The sequence below is a fragment of the Pelodiscus sinensis genome, chromosome 1 (assembly GCF_052426305.1).
Source record: "Pelodiscus sinensis isolate ZL-2025 chromosome 1, ASM5242630v1, whole genome shotgun sequence".
NCBI classification, from domain to species: domain Eukaryota; kingdom Metazoa; phylum Chordata; order Testudines; family Trionychidae; genus Pelodiscus; species Pelodiscus sinensis.
Window position 1 is genome coordinate 145247740 of NC_143052.1, and position 23839 is coordinate 145271578.

At 53.3% G+C, this 23839-nt stretch overlaps 1 protein-coding gene across 2 annotated transcripts in view; it reads left to right on the plus strand.

Annotated features, from left to right (window-relative positions):
- WARS2 (tryptophanyl tRNA synthetase 2, mitochondrial) overlaps positions 1 to 5185 on the plus strand; it is a 46029-nt gene extending 40844 nt beyond the window's left edge. For both annotated transcript variants that reach the window (XM_075904789.2, XM_075904793.2), the window contains one exon: positions 3280 to 5185. In XM_075904789.2, the coding sequence (XP_075760904.2) occupies positions 3280 to 3728 (449 nt within the window). In that variant the 3' untranslated portion in view covers positions 3729 to 5185. The remainder of the gene's footprint in view (positions 1 to 3279) is intronic.
- The last annotated feature ends 18654 nt before the right edge of the window (positions 5186 to 23839 follow it).

Consider the following 23839-nt stretch of genomic DNA (forward strand, 5'->3'; position numbering starts at 1 on the left):
TTAAGGAAAGCTCTCCCCAGCCTTTCCTGCGTGCTATATGCCCCAGACTTGAGACAGGCCTGAGTTTTGCTTTGTTAGAGATTCATACTGTGGACAAGGCAGATGTTGTTTTGGTCCAGGCAGGGTCATCCAGGCTCCCCTACAGGATTGAAGGTTGACTTACAGGTAAAGGGAATCTATGTAGAAGCAGCTACAGCAGTTGAGGAAAGGGGACCAGCTAATGGCAAAGTAGACTAGTAGAAATGAATGAATACGGGGCTTTGAAAACCCAAGAAAGGAACATGTATCATATCTGCTATTCCAGTCTCTTCTACCCCTCCTCCCCCCCTCCCCGGTGCTCTGCTTCTGCTTTTTAGTCTAGCTTGGTTGCAGCCCCTGCTCTTGCAGGCATGGGCCTCGCATGAGGAAAGAGCACGTTCGCTGGTACCAATTATGGACCAATGTGTGATGCCTGTTAAGTCACTGAATAAGAGACCACCAACCTGCATAACACTGTAGTGTGTGTTTGTAGTAAATGCTGTAATTGAAGTTGCAAAACAATTCCCATTTTATTACCTTCACTACCACAGCACCCAAAAGTTCATTCGGTTCTTTGCCATTTGCTTGTAAATTTCAAGGAGGCTCTTCACTTTCCATTCTTGGTTACTGCCTAAAGGTTAGGAGATCTTGAGGAAAATGTTTTCAGTCATTTTTTTTCTTTACGCGGTCTGAAAAAATCCTGAATCTTTCTGTAGAGTAAATGGCACATGTGGCAGGAACTATGAGCACTATCCCGAGTTACGTGGATCCGAGTTATGCGGATCCGACTTATGTCGGATCCGCAGTTACGAACGGGACTTTTCTCGCCCCGGAGGACGGGAGCGGCAGGACGCCCAGATGCGCTGCGGTCCGCCGCCCCCGTCCTCGGGGCGAGAAAAGCTGCTCCCAGTCTCCCTGGTCTGCAGGGAGACGGGGAGCAAAGCCGCGGAGCACGCCCGCAGGGGGACAGCCCAAGCGTGCCTGGGCTGTCCCGCTGCGGGTGTGCTCCGTGACTTTGCTCCCCGTCTCCCGACCAGCAGACCAGGGAGATGGGGAGCAAAGGCTCGGAGCACGCCCGCAGTGGGACAGCCGTGGTGCGCCTGGGCTGTCCCGCTGCAGGCGTGCTCCAAGGCTTTGCTCCCCGTCTCCCTGCAGACCAGGGAGACGGGGAGCCAAGCCGTGGAGCACGCCCGCAGGGGGACAGCTCAAGCGCACCCGGGCTGTCCCGCTGCGGGCATGCTCCAAGGCTTGGCTCCCCGTCTCCCTGGTCTGACCAGGGAGACCAGGGAGATGGGGAGCAAAGCCTCGGAGCATGCCAGCAGTGGGACAGCCACGGCATGCCTGGACTGTCCTGCTGCCCACGTGCTCTGCGGCTTTGCTCCGCGTCTCCCAGGTCAGCAGACCAGGGAGACAGAGCAAAGCCGTGGAGGACTTGGGCGATCTCACCACCCCCGTCTCCCTGGTCTGCTGGGGGGGGTGCAGCTAGTGCCGCCCTCCCCCAGCAGACCAGGCTTTTCTTGCCTACCCCTGGGGTAGAGCAGCTGGGGGCTGCCGGGTTGGTCCCTCAGCGCCGCTCCGGACCAACCCAGCAGCACCCCAGCTGCTCTGCCCCAGGTGTCCTGATTCAGCCGCTGCTGGTCAGTTTCAGCAGCGGCTGAATCAGGAGGCCTGGGGCAGAGCAGCTGGGGTGCTGCTGGGTTGCTCCAGTAGCGCCGAGGAGCTGCGCTACTGGAGCAACCCAGCAGCACCCCAGCTGCTCTGCCCCAGGCGTCCCCAAGTCAGCCGCTGCTGAAACTGACCAGCGGCTGACTACAGGAAGCCTGAGGCAGACTTGCTCTGCCCCAGGCTTCCTGGAATCAGCCGCTGATCAGTTTCAGCAGCAGCTGACTTGGGGACGCCTGGGTTTCGTAAGTTGAATCTGTATGTAAGTCAGAACTGGTGTCCAGATTCAGCCGCGGTTGAAACTGATCAGTTTCAGCAGCGGCTGATGCCAGTTCCGACTTACATACAGATTCAACTTAAGAACAAACCTACAGTCCCTATCTTGTACGTAACCCGGGGACTGCCTGTACAGAAAAAGAGTTGTATCATTGCATTAGTTCATAAGCTAGAGGAATGTGCAGTCCCCCCAGGAGCAGGGTGTTCTCCCCTTAGAAAGGGTTACAGTGCCAAGGTATCATTAATAGCCCTATTTCAGCTTTAAAGCGCCACTTAAAAATAACAAGATGGTTTATTAGATGATGAGCTTTCGTGGGCCAGACCCACTTCTTCAGATCAAAGAGGAAGTGGGTCTGGCCCACGAAAGCTCATCATCTAATAAACCATCTTGTTAGTCTTTAAAGTGCTACATAGTCCTGTATTTTGTTTCAGCTACACCAGACTAACACGGCTACATCTCTATCATTTAAAAATAAGAGATCACCCTTGAGAATATTGGGCGTTACAAACCTTGGTGCAGTGTTTTGTGTGCAATTTGAGCTCAAACACTGCAATCTATGTAACAAAGATTCTGTGCTATGCATTCTAGTAATTTGACCATGGCTTACGGCCCATTTCATGTATAATAATCATGGAATGAGACTGCAAATTAATGGAGTGCTGTGATGAGATGAATATTGCCAAGTGCTTGTTAATAATGGTATCCTGTATTGCATTCATGAGTGTATATCGGTTATGTTTAAGAGCTACCATCCTGCTATCATCTAAGCAACATTTTCCCCATGCCTGGTTTTGGGGTAGATAACAGCTGGGAGGGAGCTATTTCTAAGGAGCTCTAGGAGACTTTGAGGGGCTTCTTATGTGGGACAGCTTCTTATGGTGAGGAGTCTGATCATTTTGTGATTCTCCTCTGAAGTCTGATCTGACCTATCTTTCCTATATGGGAACCCTCACAGACTTGTAATTTGTGCTCCCCGGGTTACTCACCTACCCAATATCAGGTACCTAAAAGAGGAAGTGGATTATTGGTGGGGAAATCGGCATAGAGGCATAGTAGACAATAGCAGAGAATCATCCCAGCAGCAGTAGGTAACTGGGGGAAAGGGGGAATCTAGGTTCCGATTCTTTGGGTGATTATGGTGCAGAGTGGGGAGAGGAATGGGGGTGGGTGCTTTTGGTGAGAGAAAATGAAGATCAAGGATGTATTTGTAATGCTTGGGGAAATAATGGTTAAACTGGGGCAAGCAGCCAGGGCAACCTGCTGTAGGTTGTAGTAAAAGTGCCCAATAAGCATTAATAGAAGATCATTATCTGTGTTTTTAGGTACAACAAAGAAGGTAAAGTCTCTCAGGGATCCAACAGCCAAGATGTCTAAGTCAGACCCTCAGAAGTTAGGCGCACTCAACGTCACAGACAGTCCTGAGGAGATTGTTCTGAAATTCCGCAAGGCTGTGACTGATTTCACCTCTGAAGTCACCTATGACCCAGATTCTCGTCCGGGTGTCTCCAATATGGTGGCCATTCATGCTGCAGTAACAGGACTCAGCATAAAGGAAGTGGTGCACCAGTGTGTTGGTCTTGACACTGCTCACTTCAAAGGGGTAGTGGCAGAGGCAGTTATTCAGAAATTTGCACCAATCAGGACCGAAATTAAGAGGCTCCAGGAGGACAAAAGCCACTTGCAGAAGGTTTTACAGGCTGGAGCAGAGAAAGCCAAAGAACTAGCTGCCCCTGTGTATCAGGAAGTAAGGAGAATAGTGGGGTTTCACTAGAACCTTCTGAATAGTTGCAAATTCTCGAATTCCCTGAGATATAGCTTTTGTTCATCATCTCCCATCTCAGAGGCTGAGAGAGAATTTTCTTTGTTTTGGAAAACCAGAAAAGAACAATCAAAGATGATTTTCCATGTGATTATCACACCATCCAGTGGAATCGGGCTCAAGCCATTGAAAGGCACACCGAAGCACAATTTCCAAACAAAACTCACAAAACCAGAACAGTCAAGCTGACCAAACTGCCTATTTTCATAGCGCAACATAAAAAGTTGAAATAAAAGCCAGGGTCATTGGGATGTCAGTTGTTGCATTCCTGATTGTGCCAGCAGGAGAGGAAATCGCAGGCTTCATAAAATTCTTCCCTCTTATGTGCAACCTCCTAGAGAAAGACAGCTGTTTCATAAAGTCCAGTGGCACTATGCTGAATGTGGTGGCTGAATGTCCCCAGAATAGAAGTATGTACTAGAGACCTGGACTGCCCAAGACATTGAAAATGGAGAAGAGAACCTTGCACCACTTGATCCCCACTTAAATACAGCTGACTTTGGTAATGGAAATGAGTGGGACTCTATCCATTTCCTGACCTATACATGTCCATGTTTCAGAAACCATCATGACCATTGGAACTCTGCCTCTCTTTGGCAGTATCAACAAATAATTCATGGAATAAATGGAACCTGTGCCCTATATCCTGAACTGCCCACTCACTTCTAGGTCATTGTAGTAGGCCAGGCTAGGATCCGTTGGCAGGAGCTGTCTGCGTTGGAAAGCTTGCTCTGTGGCTGCCCTTTTTGTAGCGATGCTGTAGATAAGCAAAGGGGCCAGCACTGTCAGTTCAGCACCAGTTACAGGATTAATTTTAGAACCACTATCTTGTAGGGAAATGACTACGCTGTGTCACCAGAGAACTCGCTGTTTTAAAAAAAAAAAATGGTGTAAATGACTAGCTGACTAGGATCAAATCCTTTTTCTCAAAATGAATAGGACTGTTAATGAGTTGTGTATTCAGCCTCCAGAGATCCTATTCCTCCCAAGCCCCAGACTGAGAGTGCCCAGAATGAGTGAGCTGCTGCTAGGAGCAGAGGGAAAGGGAGAAATTGGCAAAAGGGAATAAACTCTTTTAGGCAACAGACTAGAGAGGGCAGGACATGCCTAAAGCCAAATAAAAGCCACCATTGTACTGTAGTGGAGAATTTAGCTGCATCTGTGCATTGATGCTTCAGGTTTGAAACCACTGTGTAAAACTAAGTTTATAGTATCACACCAATGGCAGGTACTGCAAAGGGGGGAAATGTAAAAGTGACTGAAATGTGTCTTCAGTGAGTCTTTCTCCTGAGTTGGGGAAGGTGGAATTTATATCAAGAAACAAAAGCAACTTTATACTCCTGAATCAACATGAACTGATTTTTTTTCTGTGAAATACAGACAAATAAAAGCTGGTGAATTTTTACTGATTGGAGTGAAGTGGAGAGTGTTCACTGATTCAAAATCTTTTAGTGCCTGTATATTGGAAAGCAAAAAATTCATAACTGGATATCCCTATCATCCATGCCAATACCTGTATTTATATATAAAGGATCTGTAGAAAGAGAAGAATGAAATGAGAATTTTCAGGTTATTACTAAAGTTAGTCAAGACTAGAGAAGGTAGATACCTGGACACAGTGATGTCAATTAAAAAACAAGTGCAAGCTAATGTACGTTGGAAGGCTTAATTGGGTCTATTCATACACATTGCTGGTTTCTAAATTAACTGACGGGGAAAGATATGTGGCAGGGGAAGTGATTTTTATTCAGTCTGTTTAAAACACACTTGATTTCTATTGATACTTGTTCAATTCAAACGTCTAACACACTTTCATAATTTTTTAAAATTGTACTGTACCACATCATATAAATAATTTCAAAGGGGAACTGCCAACAAAAACAAGACAGGCAATTCTTGGTATCCCTATGGTTTGGCTTTTGTGTTTTAATCTTCAGATTGTTTGTTTTTGACCAGTTTCACAGCTCTGAGATACCAGCATACAAATTCTGCACTAATGTTACAGCACTGTATGTGCTGAGTGCAGCCACGCTACACTGTATTGTGAACGTTAAATTACTTTGCTTTAGCTCTGTGTGGGTTAAGGGTTCAGCATTCTTCCCTTTCAAGCAAAGAAGCAGGAGCAAGTACACTTTTAAAATAGAAATCTTCCATACCGCTAAAATATATTATGCTAATATAATTTGGCTTTATTAAATTTAAGGTTTTACCTCTGTTTCCAGAACAAAAATTCTCCTTTCCTTTTGTTTGCATTTAATAGTACTGATTTTTCCTTTTTATTTCTTTATTTTTTAAACAAATTTTACACTTTTACCATACTTTTCCATGTTTATAGAATGTAGTAATAATTGTATTTTCTCTGGGAAAGCTTTAGTTCTACTTAACATACAAGCTAAAAAGTTTACCTCTACTGAACACACAATCTGTTGGAGTTTTTTGTCTGGGAGCTGAAGGAAACTCTTTTATATTTCCCACATGCTAAGGTCAGAAGAGAATTAAATATGATTTCCACTCTAGCACTGCCCATAGATATGTAGTAGCAAACTTAACCAATTCAGTTTTTATTGCCTGAGTCCACACATGGATTACAAATAACCAGGAAAGAAGGGAGAACTGTCCCATTTGTATCAATAGGTTTTTTACTCTGAAACCTAATGATTAAGTGACAACACACACCCAAAGAAACTTAGGAATGATTGCCCAGTCTACTATGAATGGGATTTCATTTGATGTGAGTGGACAAAGCTGAAGAATACTGCAGGTTGAAACTCTCTAGTCTGGCACCCTCAGAATGTGACCGGTTCCATATGAGAGAATTTTCTGAACCATGGGAGACCAGCATCGTCTAGCAGTATTACCAACACTTTCCTTTTTTTTTTTTTTTTTTTACTTTAAGGTCAGAAGGGACCATTATGATCATCTAGTCTGACCCCCTGCACAGGGCAGGCCACAGAATCTCGCCCACCCCTCTTAGAATAATCCTCTCACCTATGTCTCAGATATTGAAGCCTTCCAATACTTTGAAGGCCCCAACATGCAGAGAGTCCTTCAGCTGTGATCTATGCCCAATGCTACAGAGGAAGGCGAAAAACCTCCAGGGCCTCTGCCAATCTACCCTGGAGGAAAATTCCTTCCTGACCCCAAATATGGCGATCAGCTAAACCCTGAGCATGTGGGCAAGACTCACCAGCCAGACACCCAGAAAGTTCCCTGCTTCACTGCTTACTGTGCTGTTAGAGGACATGGAGGGGTAAATTAGAGCTAAATAGCAGCACAACACTGAGAGCTAGGACTGATGGCTGTAAACAGACTTTATGGGACTGCGGGAAATTTAGCCACACCCATGATAAGTGGACATCTGGTTAACTAAAATCATGACAGATGACGGATGTTTCTGGATGACAGTGTTCTGGATTAGAGAGGTTCAACCTGAACTAGGAGTGTTTGTACCAGTTTATGCAGAATGTGCCACAGTGGAGCTCAGGCTGCTTGCTGTAAGAGAAACTTTTCATCCAGCTACCCTATGTCTAAAGGAAGAGGTACTGAGCGGGGAGTCATGAGCTCATGACCTGTGGTTTCAGTTGTAGTGACAGTTGTTTATACCTCAGCATATTTCCAAGCTCTTATCACTGAACAAAGCTTCATATCACAGCCCTAAAAGGCAGTCAAATATAAGTCCATTCTCTATTTTATGTATAGGTTAGCAAAGCAGTGGTTTCATGTCATTTCAAGCAGACTGACAATTGAACCCCTGGTCTCTGAGGCTATGTCTACATAGCAACGTTATTTCAGAATAACTGGTATTATTCTGAATTAACAAAGCACATCTACACAGCAAGCCTTTATTTCGAAATAATGTTGAGCTGGATTTCTTACTCTGACTCCTGTAACCCTCATTTCCCAAGGAGTAAGGGAAGTTGAAGGAAGAGTGTTCTTCCTTAGGCTTCCTGCTGTGTAGACTGTGCCAAAAGCTGAATTAAGCTATTTTGATTGCAACTATGCAATTGACGTTGCTGAAGTTATGTAGCTTAATATGAGTTTTGCCCTGCTGTGTAGATGTGTCCGAAAGCAAAGCGAAATGTGATCACGTTAGCCATGCTGCCTTTCTTCATGCATGAACCAAGTCTATGTGCTGTGGTTTTCCTGTCTGTAACCACACCACCATGCTCCCTGCCCCCAGCTAAGCCTGGAACCTGGGATTCTTTATCACCATTGTGCTTCTGCTGTCATCAAAGAGTTGCGGAAGCCACTGGAAAGCTTGTCAAATCTTCTACTTGGACAGCATAGGCTGGTAATCTCCCCAGAAGCTCAGCTAGCTCACCAATCTGTGATGGGGTTGTGGAGGTCCAGGATTCAGACCTGGACCTGGAGAGGGGTGTGGTTTCTCAAAAGATGGGCTTGTTTTTCTGAGGTGGGTTGGGTTGTTTATTTGTATGTTATTTATTTAATTCACTTTGTGAAAAAAACCCTTTAAAGGGGCTTTATAGTAAAATAAAATTCATAATTGGTTAGTTATGGTGTAACACAAGATACAGTAGCAGTCAGATTACTCATTTGTCACACATTCTGCTTGTGTCACACCCTGACAGGTTGGATGGTCAAAGAACCACCTTTCTTCCCCCCTCTCCCACTTTTCTTTGCCTATCTCAGCTTTTTTTAAACCTAGTTCTACTTCAAAGCTGTCGTAGAGTAAAGCTGAAGTGGGAATGTCTTTGTGATTTAGGGGAAAGTTGTAGTGGCCTAGTGGGTTGCCACAGTAGAACTCCAAATGGTCTGAGGAGAATTTTCTGACATTGGGACATTTGTATGTTTTGAATAAAATCCCCATAGGGCCTGGAGCAAAAGGACCGAGTCTTGATAAATTGTAGCAAATAAAGTGCAAACTTTCCCTTCAGAATACACTCCTGCAACTGCACAGAAAACAACTACATTAGTGTAAGGGGGAGATTGATCCTCTGTGTGCAATGGCTTTTGTACCTGCTCCTTGAATTCTATTGTATGCTGGCAGAAGGAAGTTTTATCCTGTTAAAAGCACTGGAATAGCAGTCTGGGGACCTGACATACTTCCTGTGTGACCTTGGGAGAGTCACTTTAGTGCTCGGTGCCTCAGTTTCCGCTGCTGTAAGTAGATGCTAAGAAGCCTCCCTTGCCTCACAGAGGTAAACTATTGGTTAAATTTTGGGCAGCTTTCCAGAGCACCGTGCTGGAGCCACAGCATTTCAACCTGGGACACTGCAAGCTGAGGGCATGGCATGGACAAGCATGCCGGGGGCCAGACAATTCCACCCTGCAGAATAAATAAGGAAACCAATAGAAGCGTCAGAGCTTGTGCTCTCTGCTCCAAGGGCTCAGCCGGCCGGAAGGAAATTCACATGGCCCAGCACTATTGCAGGCCCTTCATCTTCCCCTTCCCCTGGTACCTTGAAAGGGAGGCCTCTGCCAAGGATCTCGTATCAGAAGGGAGAGGGGCGATGCCAGTGCCTGGCAGAGGCAATAATTACCAAATCTCCTGAACAGTGAACAGCTTCAACTCCCCCGCCCGCTTTGCTAGCGGGGCCCGGCGGCTGCCTGCAGTGACAGCAGCCATCAACTGCAGCTCGGGCTGGTCCCGCAGCGCCTCCCCGCCCAGGTTGACTGAAAAGTGCCACGCACGTTAATCGCGGCGGGCCGGGCGGGCCAAACGCCCCGAACCCGTGCAAGCCGGCGGGCAGGGAACCCGGAGTGGCAGCGCTGGGTGGGGCGCGCCGCGCCGCACACGCCGGGAGGGAAGGGGCCGGGACCTGTAGCAGCTCGGGCCGGCCGGCAGGGGGCAGCGTGGTGCCTCGTCCCGGGCGCCGGCGGCAGCAGCGGGGCGGCTCCTGGCGCTGCGGGGCGGGGCAGCGGGCGAGCGCCACAGGGCTGAGCGGAGAAAGCGCTGCCCGGGCTCCAAGGGGCGAGCTCCCTGGGGCCCGGCCCGCGGCGCTGGCTCCCACTCTCCGCAGAGCGCGCCGTGGCCCTGCTGACTGGGCAGCGGGGGCAGAGACAGGAGGGGCCCCGGCCGGGTCTGTGCAAGGGGCAAAGCCGCTCTAGGGCGGCCTGGCCTCCGGCCACATCCAGCCCCTCCGTCGCCTTCCAAGAGGCCGTGCGGGGGTGGCTCCCGGCCGCTGGGAAGGGCTCGGCTCCGTAAGGGCGGGCTTCGCCTGCAATCCAGTTGCGTGAAACTCCCTTGGGGCTCGGGCCGCCTGAGCGAGGAGTGCAGGATAGGGCCCGGTCTCAGCTGCTTGGAGCCCGAGGGACCCTTGGGTGAGGGGCGGGGGGCGAAGTGGACTCGCTTTGACGCCCGCCCCCTGCCTTGTAGCTTTCGGGGAAGAGACGTGTAGGGGACCGTCCCGCTCCCTCGGGGGAGGCGGAGGGCTGGGGGCTGGCACTTGGACCAGGCGCTCTCCCAGCCTGTGGCCGGACGGAAAGGTGAGTCAATGCGGGCTCCGGGGGGCTCGTGCTGCTCCCCCGGGCAGGCAATTCCAGCCCGCGGCATCCTAGGAGCTCGGGGCTACTGCGCAGCTGAGAGCAGCCCCCTCCGCTGAGCGCGTACCCCACGCGAGCCGGGCCCCGAGTGTCCGTGGCGGGCAGGGGCGCGCTGGCCTATCCCCTGGCGGCGTTGCCCAGGCAGCTTGCTGGGAACGCAGGGAATTCAGCCGCGTCTCACGGCCCCTGGCTGTCGCTGGAGCACCGTGCCCAGCGCTGGATTTGCCTTTGAGCCAGTTCTTCGCCGGGAGAGATGCCAGTGCTCCTCGGGGAGGGCTACAAACATTCCGCCTCCCACCGAGACCGCTGACCCCCAGCAAGTAGCAAAGGCTCTCGCCTGCCCTGCGGGCTCTTCGCTCTGCCCGCGCACATGCTGCTTAGGCCCCGCACCCCTCAGGGCTGGCTCACTGCCCCTGGGAGTAGTCACGAATCCAGACAACTGCCCGTGGGCGCAGGGGGGTGGCGGAGGCTGCAAGCAGCAACAGGGAGGCTGCCTTTTTCTGCAGCCCTCCATCCAGGGCGCCCCAGAGCTGCAGATCTGGAGCCGGGCTGGAGATGGGAAACGTAGAAGAGAGAATTCGGAGGGAATTCGCTTTACCGTGAGTCTGCGTCGGGCTGGCGGCCCGTGTGTAAGTGCTCGGCAAAGGAATGCCCCCCGAAGTAACCTTTGCAGCCGGGCCACATCCGAGCCGCTTTGGCTGAGCAAGACGTCAACTCCAGCTCTCCCTGCAAATGCATCGGGAAACACACATTGGAGCTGACAGGCATTTTTGCCTGGAGCGCCGGGGTCCTGTTTTTTCAAGCATCTCAGAGGGGGAAATGAAAGTGATTTCACAAGGAAGGGGAAAATGTTTTAAAGAAACATAAAAGTGCAAAACAGCGACAGAGCTGATTTCCCTCCCAAGCTCCCGACAGAATTCCCACATGGAATCCCTTTAGTTCCCTCTGAATCCCCCCGCCCATGTAAAAACAGGGCGACGCATGCCTCGGACATCACCTACCCCTAGAATTCAGCGTGTAGATCGCAGTGCAACAGCGAACTCGACAAGTTCTAGTTCAGCTCCCTTGTTCCCGTTATGAAGTTGGAGCAAAGAACTCTCTGACCCCACACGTTTCTGGGATTTCAGCGTGCAGTCCCATAAAATATCCTTTTCAGACGGGGGGATCCAGAAGGAATAAATCAGTAAGTCAACAAAAACATCCTGAGTCCCAAAGACTTTCCAAGAACACTGAAAGTTCTTTTACTGGGTTGTTGGGTTGTTGTTTTTTCCTGAATAACCATTTCTCCTCGAAATAAAGACATTTCTTTTTATTTACTCGCTGGGTATCTCAGACTTTATATAATCGCGCCTTGGAGTGTTTGGTGTTAGTACACATGTAGTTTAGGTCTCCGTCTCCCTCCTCCTTTAATTCCTGACAGATCGTCAGCTTTGGGAAAGGAGTATTTAGACATGTTTGACTATTTCTACATTCTAGCACAATACAATGTATATAACCTTTGGAAATCCATTTGCATACTGTCCTATTCAAACACACTTGAAAGAAGGTTTCAGGGAGGCGATTCTGTATCTAAGGCGCACAGAAAAGTGTCCTAGACAATACTAAACGACCACTGAATTTTTGTAATAATAATTAATGTAATAAACCGCACTAGCAAACAGAGCGGTGGGAATAACTAGTGCTGTAGAAAGGGGAGAACGGACAAATCTGCCTAGAAAATACAGCATGTGGGTGCATAGTCCGTGGGAATGCGCATCTTGAATGTGTGTACACAAATTGCATACCCGAGCTTTGGCGTGTAAAGTGTAGGCCAATAGAGTGAAGCGGCTATCCATGCAGTCGGATTGTCACAAAGTGACACACTCCCCCTGCAAACACTGGCTGCCTTAGGTGCCTCTCCCTCGCCACAGCAGTTATTTCTACGTCTCTTGGCGCTCGGAAGCCTGGCCCACCGCAGATGGGGAGTGGGGGCGCTGCAACTATTTTGAAAAGGTCGCACCTTTCTGGAGGGCTAATATCTCAGGACCTGCTGCCACTCACCCTGTCTTCATGCTGTGAGTGGGGAGCAGCTTGCTCTGTGCGTGGTGTGGTGTGTTGGGCACGCGTGTGCTATAAGCCTGCGAGGTGCCACTGGCCCAGGGAACCCTCTTCTCTGCGTGGGCTCGCTACGTCTCCCTGGCTTCCACACCCTACTGTGGGCAGGCTGGAGCCCCTGAAGCAGACTTGTCTGGCCAGTGTCAGGGCTTGCCCCTTCAATTCCCCAGCCAAGGCTGGCTGGATGTTGAAACTAGACAAAATCAGGCTGGAAATGCAGGGAGGAGGGGGGTATTTTTTAAGGATGAGCATAATTACCCTCCGGAACAATTTGCCAAGGATCCAGGGGCTCTGAATGGCTGACCATTGTAATATCAAGTCCGGCTGGTTTTCTAACAGCTCTGCTCCAGGAGTTACTGTGGGGGCAGTAAGGCCTGTGTTGGGCAGGGGGGGGGGCAGATCAGCCCCATCACAGTGGTCCCTTCTGGCCTTGGAAGCTAGGAATCTGCCCTCCTACCCCATACACTTTGGATTTTCTTTAACCTTCGACTTTTCAGCCATGCTGTATTCTCAGCACCCCTCCCTGTCCGGAACTTGGAGAGTGGCTTTTGTCTTTTCAAGGGCGCCCTGCAAGGGAGCCTCCCAACCCAACTAACCACATAATACCTGTGCTCTTGCAGTCGTCTTGCCCCTTTTCTTCCTCGCAGATATACCTACCTACAGATCGCGCCACGTGGCGTGGACACGTTATCAAACAGCTGCAGACGCACCACGCTAGCTTCGATAGAAATGACATTGTGCCCCGCGCCGTCGTGTCTACTTTCCCTTGGCCGGCCTGTTTCTCGTGCAGTGAATTCACATCCAAAGAGAACACAAACACAAGCACGCAAAGCAAGGCGAGACGTTCAAAAGGGAGCCCCGCCATCCCCGGCCAGAAAAGCAAGGGGCTTTGACTGACGCAGGTTTCTGCGTATGTGTCTTGGTCTGAGGTGGCTATAGCCAAATCCGACAAACGTTCAATCTATCAAAACGGCGCCGAAACAGGAATCCGCTTCATGCAAAAATCCAACTCTCATGCAAGTCCTCTCGCCATCTATTGCTACTTGCCAAGACTGAGCATGGGCTGTAAAGCCCAACGAGTTCTGAGGCGCTTAATAATGTTCCTACCCTTCTAATTGTGCTAAGTGCTCTTGCTTACAAAGCAGGGGCACTGGCAATGGGGGAGTCATGCCTGGCGATGGAGAGGCGAAGGAGAGGCACATGAGCAGAATACCATCTCAGGGAACGGTGGCTCTACAAACTGAACAGGGCCTCATCCTGCAACTTTTGCTCTCTCCCGAAATCAAAATTGTTCCCGACTTGAACGGACAGATTACTGTACGATTTATGCTTAGGCACCTTCCAGGGCTCTAAACGACAAAGCCAAGAGAGTTACTGGCTTGGATCTGGAGTGGCTGCATTTGGGGACTATTTTGCATTTTGCAGCAGGAGCTACGCATTGCTCGGGTCTCCTCTCTCGGCTGATTTCTACCCCTTGCGGCCGATTTCCCTCTTGCTCTCTTGGGGGAGTCGCAGTCTAATGCTGTAACTAGTCTCCCAAAAATTTAAATAAACTTTTTAGCCAAGGGGGTTTGGGGACAGTGCTGTGCAACCCCGAGACTTCACCGTCCCCCGGGGACCAGTTATGCAGCGTGGAACTGACACAGGCGACCCTGGGAGTCCTGCGGTGCAGGAGGAGGACGGAGGGAGCATGAGCGCAACAGCGCTGTGCTAAGACGCTTACTTACAGATGAAAACGGGCGCTAAAGGTGGCAGCTGCAGTACAGAAGCTGCGAGGAGCTGGGGGCCGGGCCGGGGAGGGCTGTGCAAAAGCTGCTGGGCCCCTGCCAGCCTGCCTGTCCGGTGTGAGGGGTGCGCAGGAGGCTGGGCGCTTGAGAGAGGGCAAGAGAAGGAGGGTGCCCGCCCTGGCAGGCATCTCGGGCCGAGGAACCGTCTAGCTCCGTCTGCGCTTCCCTGAATCAGGAAACGAGGCACTAGCGCATCCCTGCTCCGGCAGCAGCTAGGGCGAGGGCCCGGGTGTGACCCGCCTCTGTCCGCGTCCGGAGGTTTCCAGCTGCCTGCGTCGAGGGTGTCCGCCCGGCGCCGGCGTCCGGGAGACACGCAAAAGGCGATCCAGGGCACGGAGCTGGGTCAAGGGTGCTAGTTTCTTTCGGGGAGGGGGGCTTGCTGCTGCAGGGTGCGATCGCAGGACTGTCCCCCGGGGAGGGGATCCCTGTTATGCGTGGCACAGTGGGATCGATACTGCTCACAGCATTGGCCCTGCAAAGCCTGCTTGGGCCCTTTATTTTACCTCTTAGGCCCACGCCTGTGCCCAGCGCTAGGGGCGGGTTGGAACCAACCGGCTTTACCAGCGCTCCTTTGCCTCCGCTCCCTTCCCCTCCTGCTGCCGGGCGCACCCCCAGGAGAAGGAGGGCCGGACAGAGGGCCCACACCTGCCCCCCGAAACGTGACCGCTGGCCCGCCCGCCTGGGGATGCTGGGGATGCAGAGCTACTCTATAAACCCACAAGCGATCCTTGTAGGGCGCTGCCCTTGGGCTCCCGCCTGGCTCTGACCGCCCCCCCCCCTCCCCTCCCGACTCTTCCCCCTTTGCAGGAAGCTCGGACGGACGGGCCCTGCGAGACCAGGCGGGCCGGGTCAGGATGGTGTAGTCTCTCCCCCCCCCCCACTGTGTTTTCCGCCCTGCGAGCATTGCGGGGTCCAACCCACGGAAGTGAAGCGGGGCCAGGAGAGGGCCTGGGTTCCCGACACCTGCCTCGCTGCCGCTAACTCACGGGGGGCTGTTCCCGAGCCACGTGGGTGCTTAATGGCTCGGTACCACAACGGACTGAGCATTTCCCGGGCGCCGCTACCGGCCTAGGGCGTCGGCCCCCCGCACTGAGACTGGATCTTCTTAAAACAGCCCAGCCCTGCCCCGGCCTCATTGCGCCGCGGGCTGGTGGGCTCTGCAGCCAGGCAAGTGTGTCCCTTAGCCCTTGGGAGCCTCGCGTGCAGCCGCGCCCTGCGCCAAAGCAGCGGGGGGGCGCAAGGCGGACGGGGCGCCGGTCTCGCAGCTCCTCGGCTTTACGGGCCGAAGGAAGCGGCGCGAGGCGTTTACTGGCCGGGGGCCGGTGCAGCTCCTCGGGCAGGTTATTTCTTTGGAGCCCGGCCACCGAATCCATTGTCTCTGGCCGAGGCCTGAAAGGGGGGCGGGGAGGGAGAAAAATCAGGGCTGGAAACACTTTGAAGTCGTCCAACTGTTGCTGCTCCAGTTCCCCCGCCAGCCTCCAGATGCAGCCGAGCGTGGGACTTTGATCTGCCAAAGCCGCGCGCTCCAGTCCCTAATGTTTCCGAGCCTGGCGGGGGGCGGCGCACGCCGGCCTGGCTGCGGGGAGTGAGGTCATGGGGAGGGCCCGGGAGCGCAGGGATGAAGCGGCAGGGCAGGGCTCTTTGCCCACACGCGCCCGGCCAGGCCGCCCATCTGCTCCGGGCTCGTTAGACACCCACTGCGCCCGGGGTGACTCCCCGCCAGGGCCCCGGGGCTAGCTGCCCGTCCGGCGCTTCCCGGAGCTGCAATCGGATCTAGGCGAGGGCCGGGAGAAGGGCACGGGGCAGGGAGGTGGCTCGCCCCTGGGGCTCATCAGAGGTCTGGCAGCTTTTAAATCAGGGGGATTCCGTATGGAAACTACGTCTGGGCTTCAGGGGGCGGGAGGGCCAGGGCCACACAAGCCTTAGGCCCCGCCAGGGAGGGACTTTCGTTTGCCTTGGGAAATGCCTGAGCCAAGGGGCGCAGGGATCACGGGACAAACAGAGCCTGATTCCTGAGAACTGAAGCTTGTTCCTGGCGCCGCCGAAGCGGATTACACCTAAATAAAACGAGGCACTCTTATTTCGGAAGAAGAGTGTCCACACAAGGCAGTTTAATCCGGAATAGCGCATAGTCCGTTCCGTGTTTGGGTGGCGTTTTCGGAAAGGCTCCACGCGCCGACGGAACCTGTTCAACCTTCGTTTGTATTTGAACTGCCACTCAAGGAAAGGAAATTCGTGCAATTGCTTAGAGTCCGCAGAGCACAGCAGGCACACTAGTCAATGGGATTACATAAAAATGACAGAGCAAAAACAGCCAAAAAAAAGGGGGATGTATTAATTGAACAACAAAAAGTGACGGTATAAACTTGTTCCTACTTGGCTCAGCACGAAGCGGATTTATATATCATATTGCCAGGTTAATACAAATTGCAGACCCGATCCTGCAAGCCCCCTGGTCGCATGAATAGTCCCTTACTCCTTATTAGGACCTTACTAATGACTTCAAGGGACTTCTAATCTCGCCTTCCCAAAGTTTTGCACGTGTAGTGCATGAAAGAAATGTAACCTGCCCCCCCCCCTCATAAAATCAGATTCAGGGCAGGAATACATACTACAATAAGAATGTGTGTACTGGTATCGAGCCAACCTATATGGCACGAAAATGTGACTGTTTCGCACAGAGTCCCGTGTCACGGATACACTTGCAATCACTTCCAAAATCCTCCTGAAAGAGCTCGCGGGCGGATGAAATAGCAGCAGAATACAGCTAGAAACAGGTGATCCTGCCTGCGTGTGAGTGTGAGGAAGAGACAACTAGATTGCCCACAAACTTAAGCTGTAGAGAAGAAGAAAAATGACCAGGCTCCGTCAAAAGGCGAAAGGAAAAATGGGGGGAGGGGAAACGACCGAAATTGTTAGAGGCCGACACGGAAGAGTTATAGGGAGGCATCAACATTTGGTGCCTATAAACCACATCAAAGAACTGCAGAGCAACAACAAAATGTATGTTACTGTACTGTTTGCGTCGGGCAAGTCCACACGTGGCGCTGAACTGGCCATCGGGGGGGGGGGCGGGGGGACGGGAACGAAAGCAGCAGAGGAGAAATTGTTTGCTAACATTCCCCGAGGCCCAAAGGCGCATCGAGCCGGTGAGCTTCGGACTGATCTGTCACAATACCCCTGTCCAGAAGAAAACTGCGATTTGCAGTTAGTCACCCTCCTGCCATTAAAGCTAAAGACCCCGCTCCCCCCGCAGGCTGGCGTCAGCGTGGACCGCTCGCTGAGGTTTAGGGCTCGATACGTGGCTAGGTTTCCTGCGGAGACGCCAGCGCGGAATCGGTTTTCCTAGGGGGCCACTGGAGAGCGCTGCCCCAGGGCGCCCCGCACACGGGTCAGACAGGAGGCCGGGGCAAGCCGGGACCCATCAGCAGCCGCACAAAGAAGCCTCGCTAAAGGGCCGCTTGAATCCCATTTCTCCCGGCTTTCTGCAGTGCCCCGGGGCCGCCGGGCGCGCCGCTAGGGTCCGGCTCGCGGAGGGGTGGGTAACCAGGAGCAACCCCCCCGAAACACCTCCCCCCGGCTCTGGCTGGATGATCGGACACTTCCCAAACGCGAGCTCTGCGGGGCTCTGGGCCCTGCGCAATCTCCTGTCTCTCCCCCGCGAGCCTGAGCCCCTGGGCCGCTAGGCCAGCCCCGGCCCGGGTCCCTGCCTGCCTCCCCGCCGCCAGCCCGCCCCCGGGAGAGCTGCACACACGCGCCTGGAAGGAAAACAGCCCTTGCCGCTGTCCTGTCACTCGCCCGCCGCCACTCGCTGCGGCCGGGACCTCGTTTGCCTAGAGCTGTCACCGCGCAGCGCCCGCCCGCAGGGACCACTGGCCGGGGCCCGCTCGCTCCTTCGCGGCTCTCAGCGGCCTCGCAGGCTGGGTCTCGGGCATCTCCCAGCTCCGGCACTTCCCTGCCGCCGTGGCCGGGCGAGCTCTGGGCGCTCAGACCCGAGCCAGGTCACACGCTCGGGTTCCCGACCCTGCCCAGACGCTCGTTTGCATCCTACCGAGCTGCTGGGAGCAGCTCCCTGCCCGGCCGCGCGGCCCGGCCCGCTCCCCGGGTCTCGGCTCTGCAGGCTCGCTCCTGAGGCTAAGGCCCCGCGGGGGAGACTTTCTTGTCCCGTCAGGCCTCAGGCTAAATCTTTGGGACCCAGAGCTCCTTGTGGAGCAGAGCAGGTGACACAACAGAAGGAGCGAGTCAGGAAGAAAAGCGGCCGGGCCCGGACAGTCTGATGAGCGGGGCTGGGAATTTGCTCCCCCCGAACACGTTCGGGAAAGCAGAAAGTCTCGGAAATGTTGGTACAGTGCACGGGACTGCCCTGAAATTTTGTATCGGCAGCCAGCGATCATTGTTCTTGTCTCCAAACAAGACTTCTTGAGAAGTCCCAGGCCGGGGGAGAAATCAATAGCATATGACTTCGCAGACCAAATTCGCTCACAGGAGCTCTTCGGCCGATTTTTAGAAATAAACAAATCTATTCCTAGGCGTAGGGAGAGGCGCCTGACAAACAGCAACGGGGATTGCATTTCTCTGAATCGTCCCGACACCTCCCACTGCCCCAAGCGCTGTACAAACGGGCCACAACTATATACGAACAAATAATAAGCATATAAATACTATCGTGATTATTATAATTCTTCTTTGCATGGCTGGTCGATCCAAATGAATCATGGCGATTTTGCAAATGCTGGAGTCTGACGCACCTCTCATTTCAATTGCAGTTGTTCAATAATTCCTCTTGATTACACGGAAGAATTTGACATCATTAGGAATGCACAGAAGCACAATACCAGCGTGTACACAGGAGCGCCTCCGGCCCTGTTATTTAAAGAATATTAAAAGCATTATGTGCGGCAGCCCTTCCCTGTTTGAATGCTCGCAGGGAAGTCTGCTCTCAGACCTAACGTGTGATGTTTACAATATAATGGAGCATGTGGGGGCGGTGGGGGCGGTGGGGGGAGGCAGGACAGTGCACGGACCTTTCTAGACTCCATTTTTGGTTCGCTGTGCGCTTCCCCCACAAACCCCCCAAATTGTGTGGATGGCGCCGGGCGAGCGCACACTGAGCTCTCTAGCCTGGAGAAGCGGGGGGCTAGCGCTGCTCCAGCCTGGGTCCTGTTTCGGTGACAGGGGGGCTGGCTGGGGGCATAGGTCATGTGAGAGCCATTGTGCGGGTGAGCGGCGGCGCTTTCTGGAAACGATTCACGCGCAGCTGCCGGCTCTGCGCGCAACTGGGAGAAGGGGCGTTTGCAGGGCGGGCGGTGTGTGCAGAGGGGGCAAGTGAGCGAGGCCGGCGGGCCAGCTCCCTTCGGGGGCTCGCAGTTTGCATCGCTCCCCGCTTTGCCCGCAGAGCTCGCCTCTTCCCAACGCTAGTGAGCGACCCGGGCCTTTCCCTCTCCCGCTCCCGAGACCCCGCCCTCAGGAGACCCTTGCGGGGAGACTGCGGGGCGCCCTGAGCGGTCCCGTCCTCTCTCTCAGCCAGGTGGCCCTGATTCCCGTGAACGGAAAGCAGCCGGCCCAGCGCTTGTTTGCAAGTCGGACCCACAGGCCGGGAGTCTTCAGGGCCCTGCGCCGTTCCCGCTGCGGGGAAGGGGGGATACACCCCACAGTGAGCTCCTGTGACTGCCCCGGGCTTTGCCCACTGCCCTGGGGGCTGAGACAGACGCTGTCAAAGCCAGCCCTGCTCCTGCAAGCCCCCCGCCCGCAGGCGCCGAATGGGAGTCCCCGGGGACAGTGTCAGCGCGCTCGTGTCCCCGCGCTCTCTAAGGCGCGCCAGGGCGTTGGCAAGCACAGGGCGAGGCCGGAGAAGGCCCTAGCTCGCCAGGCGGGGCTGGGTGCCCTGGCCGGAGCCAGCCAGCCTCAGGAAAGGACGCCGATTTGCGGAGGCACCTTCTGGCTGCTTCCCGGACCAGCATCGCACCCTTGGCCTCAGGGCTGCGCTCTCCCGAGCCCTCCCCGCCTCCCGCCCCTCGCCAGCCTCTGGGCGCCGCAGATCGCTCTGAGCCACAGGGCGAAGCGAGCCTGGGTGTGTGGAGGAGGGGGAGGGGGAAACTCATCCATCTTTTATGCAAAACCCAAGCTCTGTTTGTGCCAAATCACGTTACTGTCGCCCAGGTTTTCTCACGCCAACAACACGTTCACTCCTCAAGAAATTAAAAAGCTGCGGGTGGGAGTCTAACACGGGTATGACTTGGCCAACCGCTTTGGGGAGAGTTGCCTTTTTGTGAATTACAAGTCAGCCCCCTAAGGCCTGATTCCAGTGAGGTCACCGGGGTTTGCCTAGGGACTGAGCAAAGGGCCTCCGAATTTGGCAGAACACTTTAAAATAGGATCACACACGCACACTATGCGCTGAGGCGTTTACATGTCCTTTGCCAGGCAACAAACTTTTTTAAAAACTTTCCATGAGTCTGACACGCAATAAAATGATAGCAAAGATGGTTCATCTGCTATCAGTTTGGAAAGAAACTATCCATTTTCCTTCTCTTCTCTGATTCTCCTACGTCTGATTCCTTGGAGCAGTTTGTACCCATTGGCTCAAACAATGTAACACGCTGGAGCTATGGTTGTACTTTAGAGTACCATCCAGACGGCTACGCTTCCAAACTGTTTCACTTCTTGCTTCCACCAATGCCGCAGTGCTCCATGGCTGCTATATTTTATCAAGTAAACTTGGGGTGCTTTTGTGAACGTTTTTTTATTCCCGGTTACCACATAAGCATCAGCACGCACGAGTGACCCTATCACAGCAATAAGCTGTACTATTTCGTTTCGTCTCCAAGGCAATGCGTTTGTGTGTGTGACAGAGGAGGGCTAACGCTACGCCTGTCCTGGAGCCTGCTAGTCTTTTGGAAACGGTTGTCGGTCTGTGACTTCATCACGACACCTAGAATGTCCTGTACAGAAGGCGATCGCAGAAATAAATAGCCCCATGCACACAAATATGCACACAATTCCGCGTACGTCGGCTAGTACTGTTACCATAAGGCCTGACTCCAGCTCTAGTCCTGGTTTAAGGGGCTGCCGGAGGTAACCCTACTTGCCATCTCGCCTCTGCTCTCAATTTACCACAAGTCTGTCAGGGTCCCACCGTACCCCTCTTCTTCATGCGCTTTCTTCAGCTCGCCTCTTGGCTGCTGAAATTTACGTGGAAAACGGCAGCGGGGGCTTGTTGAAATATGTGAGCCCGTTCTATGACCCTTTCTCCCCGTGGCAAAACTAATACACCTGCAAACCAGGAGCACAACGGCTGAGGTAGGAGCCTACATGAAAACATTCCCCAAAAAATCCCAACTGTATGAACAAAGCAAGCACAATAGGTCTAGTATTCTTTTCCCTTCCTCTGGGGTGTCAGCAACTTCCCCTCCGGGCCAGGGCGGTTCTGCAGCACAAATGCAATGGTCGGAAAGGTAACCAGGTGAGCCGGAGCCCTTGGCACAGCTGATGAGACCTTTGGCTTGCTCCCGGGGTTCGGCGAAGCAGAGCACGCTGGCCAGTCTTAGGTAACGTGTTTATTTTGCAGCCCGCTGCTTTCGAAGCAACGAGCTCTGCGCTGTTCGCTTGCGTCTTGTGCCTCTCGCTTTCGGGTGCCCTTCGCGTTTGGCTCCAGTGCTCTGGGGCCAGTGACCACCCGGGCTCCCCTTGTCAGCAGATACCTCAGCAAGGCCAGGTGGCGAGCTTTCAGGGGAAAGTCGCTCCGTCACAAAGCCGCGTGGCTCTCTAGCCCTGTAGGGTGTGTGCTGGCGGGGCATATTGCGTGTCCACTCGTGCTTGTGTGGAAGCGAACGCCAGGTGCTCCCGCGTGTGGACGCAGACCTGCGGGCTCTGGGGTGTGTGCGCGCCACCGAGCAATGTCAAAAGGCTTAAACCTCCGCGGACACCCTCTGTGCAGGGGGCCCCAGGAGAGCTCCCGGGTGTTAGCTCCAAAATGACAATAGCCCGGCTCCTTGCTTAGCTTTCCGGGAGATTTAGTGCAGCGAAGGCAGCATAACTGACGGCGAGTTTAGCCCTTTCCTTGCTGGCGGAGGCTAGCGAGCGCAAAGTGGCGTCCATGTGCAAGCTTGGTTCGGACTCCGGGCTGATCCGTAACGAGAGCTTGCCGGGGAGGAATTATCCGCAATGCGTGTCCCAAAAGCTCCCCGGGACGGCTCGGCGCGAGCCAGAGAGACCCGGTGGCGGGGGCGAAGGGGGGGGGGGAGGCGATGGCTTTCACCGGACCGGCTTCTGCCGGGGAGAGACACTAGCCTTCCGGCTTCTGCAGCAGAGCGCGGGGCACGCTGCAAAGCTGCCGCTGCCCAGCACCCACGGGTCCAGTGCAAGCCATGACCCCATCCACCTGGTCTCGCTCGGGTCCGGAGCTTCCCCGCCGCTGCCTTGCACAAGAAGTAGCGGCGCCGGGAGCCGAGGGGTGGCGGGGGCCGTTCATTCCCGAGCCGGGCAGCCAGCTGACGCGCCGTGCTGGTGGCTTGGGGCTGACGCACGCGGGCGCCTGGCTGGCCTCAGAGGAAGAACTTCTCTGAGCACCCCTTGCTTTGGGGACGGCTCGCTTTCTCCTGGAAACAAAAAGGGGGGCAGAACCGAAGCCCGGAACCTCGGGCGGGCCTGGGGGCTGCACAGCCCGGAGCAAAGCTGCTTGAAGCCCTGGTAAAATGGAGGGGAGCTGGTGGCTTATTTTATAGTCCAAGTGTATAATCGGATTTTTCCCCTCCTGATAGAAAGCAGATAAATTTATGGAGGGCGAGCTAAGAGAATAATTGCAGGGTGAAAGCAGTTAAATTTTATTTCGAGTCCCAAAGGCAAAACCTGACATTTTATTGCGAACATCTGGAAGGTTTAAGAGGCTGGCATGGTGTTTGTTTAAAATAGTAATCGAGATTTTTATTTTGTAAAAAAAATATAAAAACAAAACAAAAGGCCGCTTAAAAAACTCTTGGCACTGTAAACATTGTGCGGCGCTTCGCTCCAGCTGGACTCTGAAGAAGCGAGCGAAGGAGTCGGGTGTAAAATGGGCATAGTTATGAATTAGCTAATGATAAATAACAAAACAGTTGGTGCCGGCCATAAAACGAAAGTGTGGGCATATTTTTTACAGTCACAATAAATGACCTTGCACAGCACAGGAAATTCACCTCTCTTGAAATTCCACCGGCAAACTGCAATTCTGCCTAAATGAATCTCGCCTCTTAAACTCGCGTTGGTTTAAACATACTCCAGTCCGCTTTAGAGACAATCTAAATTGTATTAAAGTCACCTAAATCGCTCGCTCGCGTTATAAGGCAGCCCTCAGCCCACACCCGCTGACTAGCATGAACGTTGTTTTCAATTACTAGCTCAAAAATCCCCAGGCAGGCTCTGGCTACAGGCTTCTAGTTCACGTTTTGCTTTTGGGGCGGCAGAATGGCCGAACGCCTTTGAGAGCAGAACATCTGCACAGCTCTCGCCTCCCACCCCCACTTCTTCCTTGGGTTAACGCTGCCACGGAGAAAGGGGTATTTGCAGGTTTGCACTGTGACCACTAGGAAGCCCGAGTTAGGTTTCTTCAGACACTCCGCAGGGCCCGAGCCTGGGTCTTCGTTCAGCGGAGCAGATTCTTTGAAAATGAGGGCTACTCCTGCAAATCAAGGCTATTCGCCT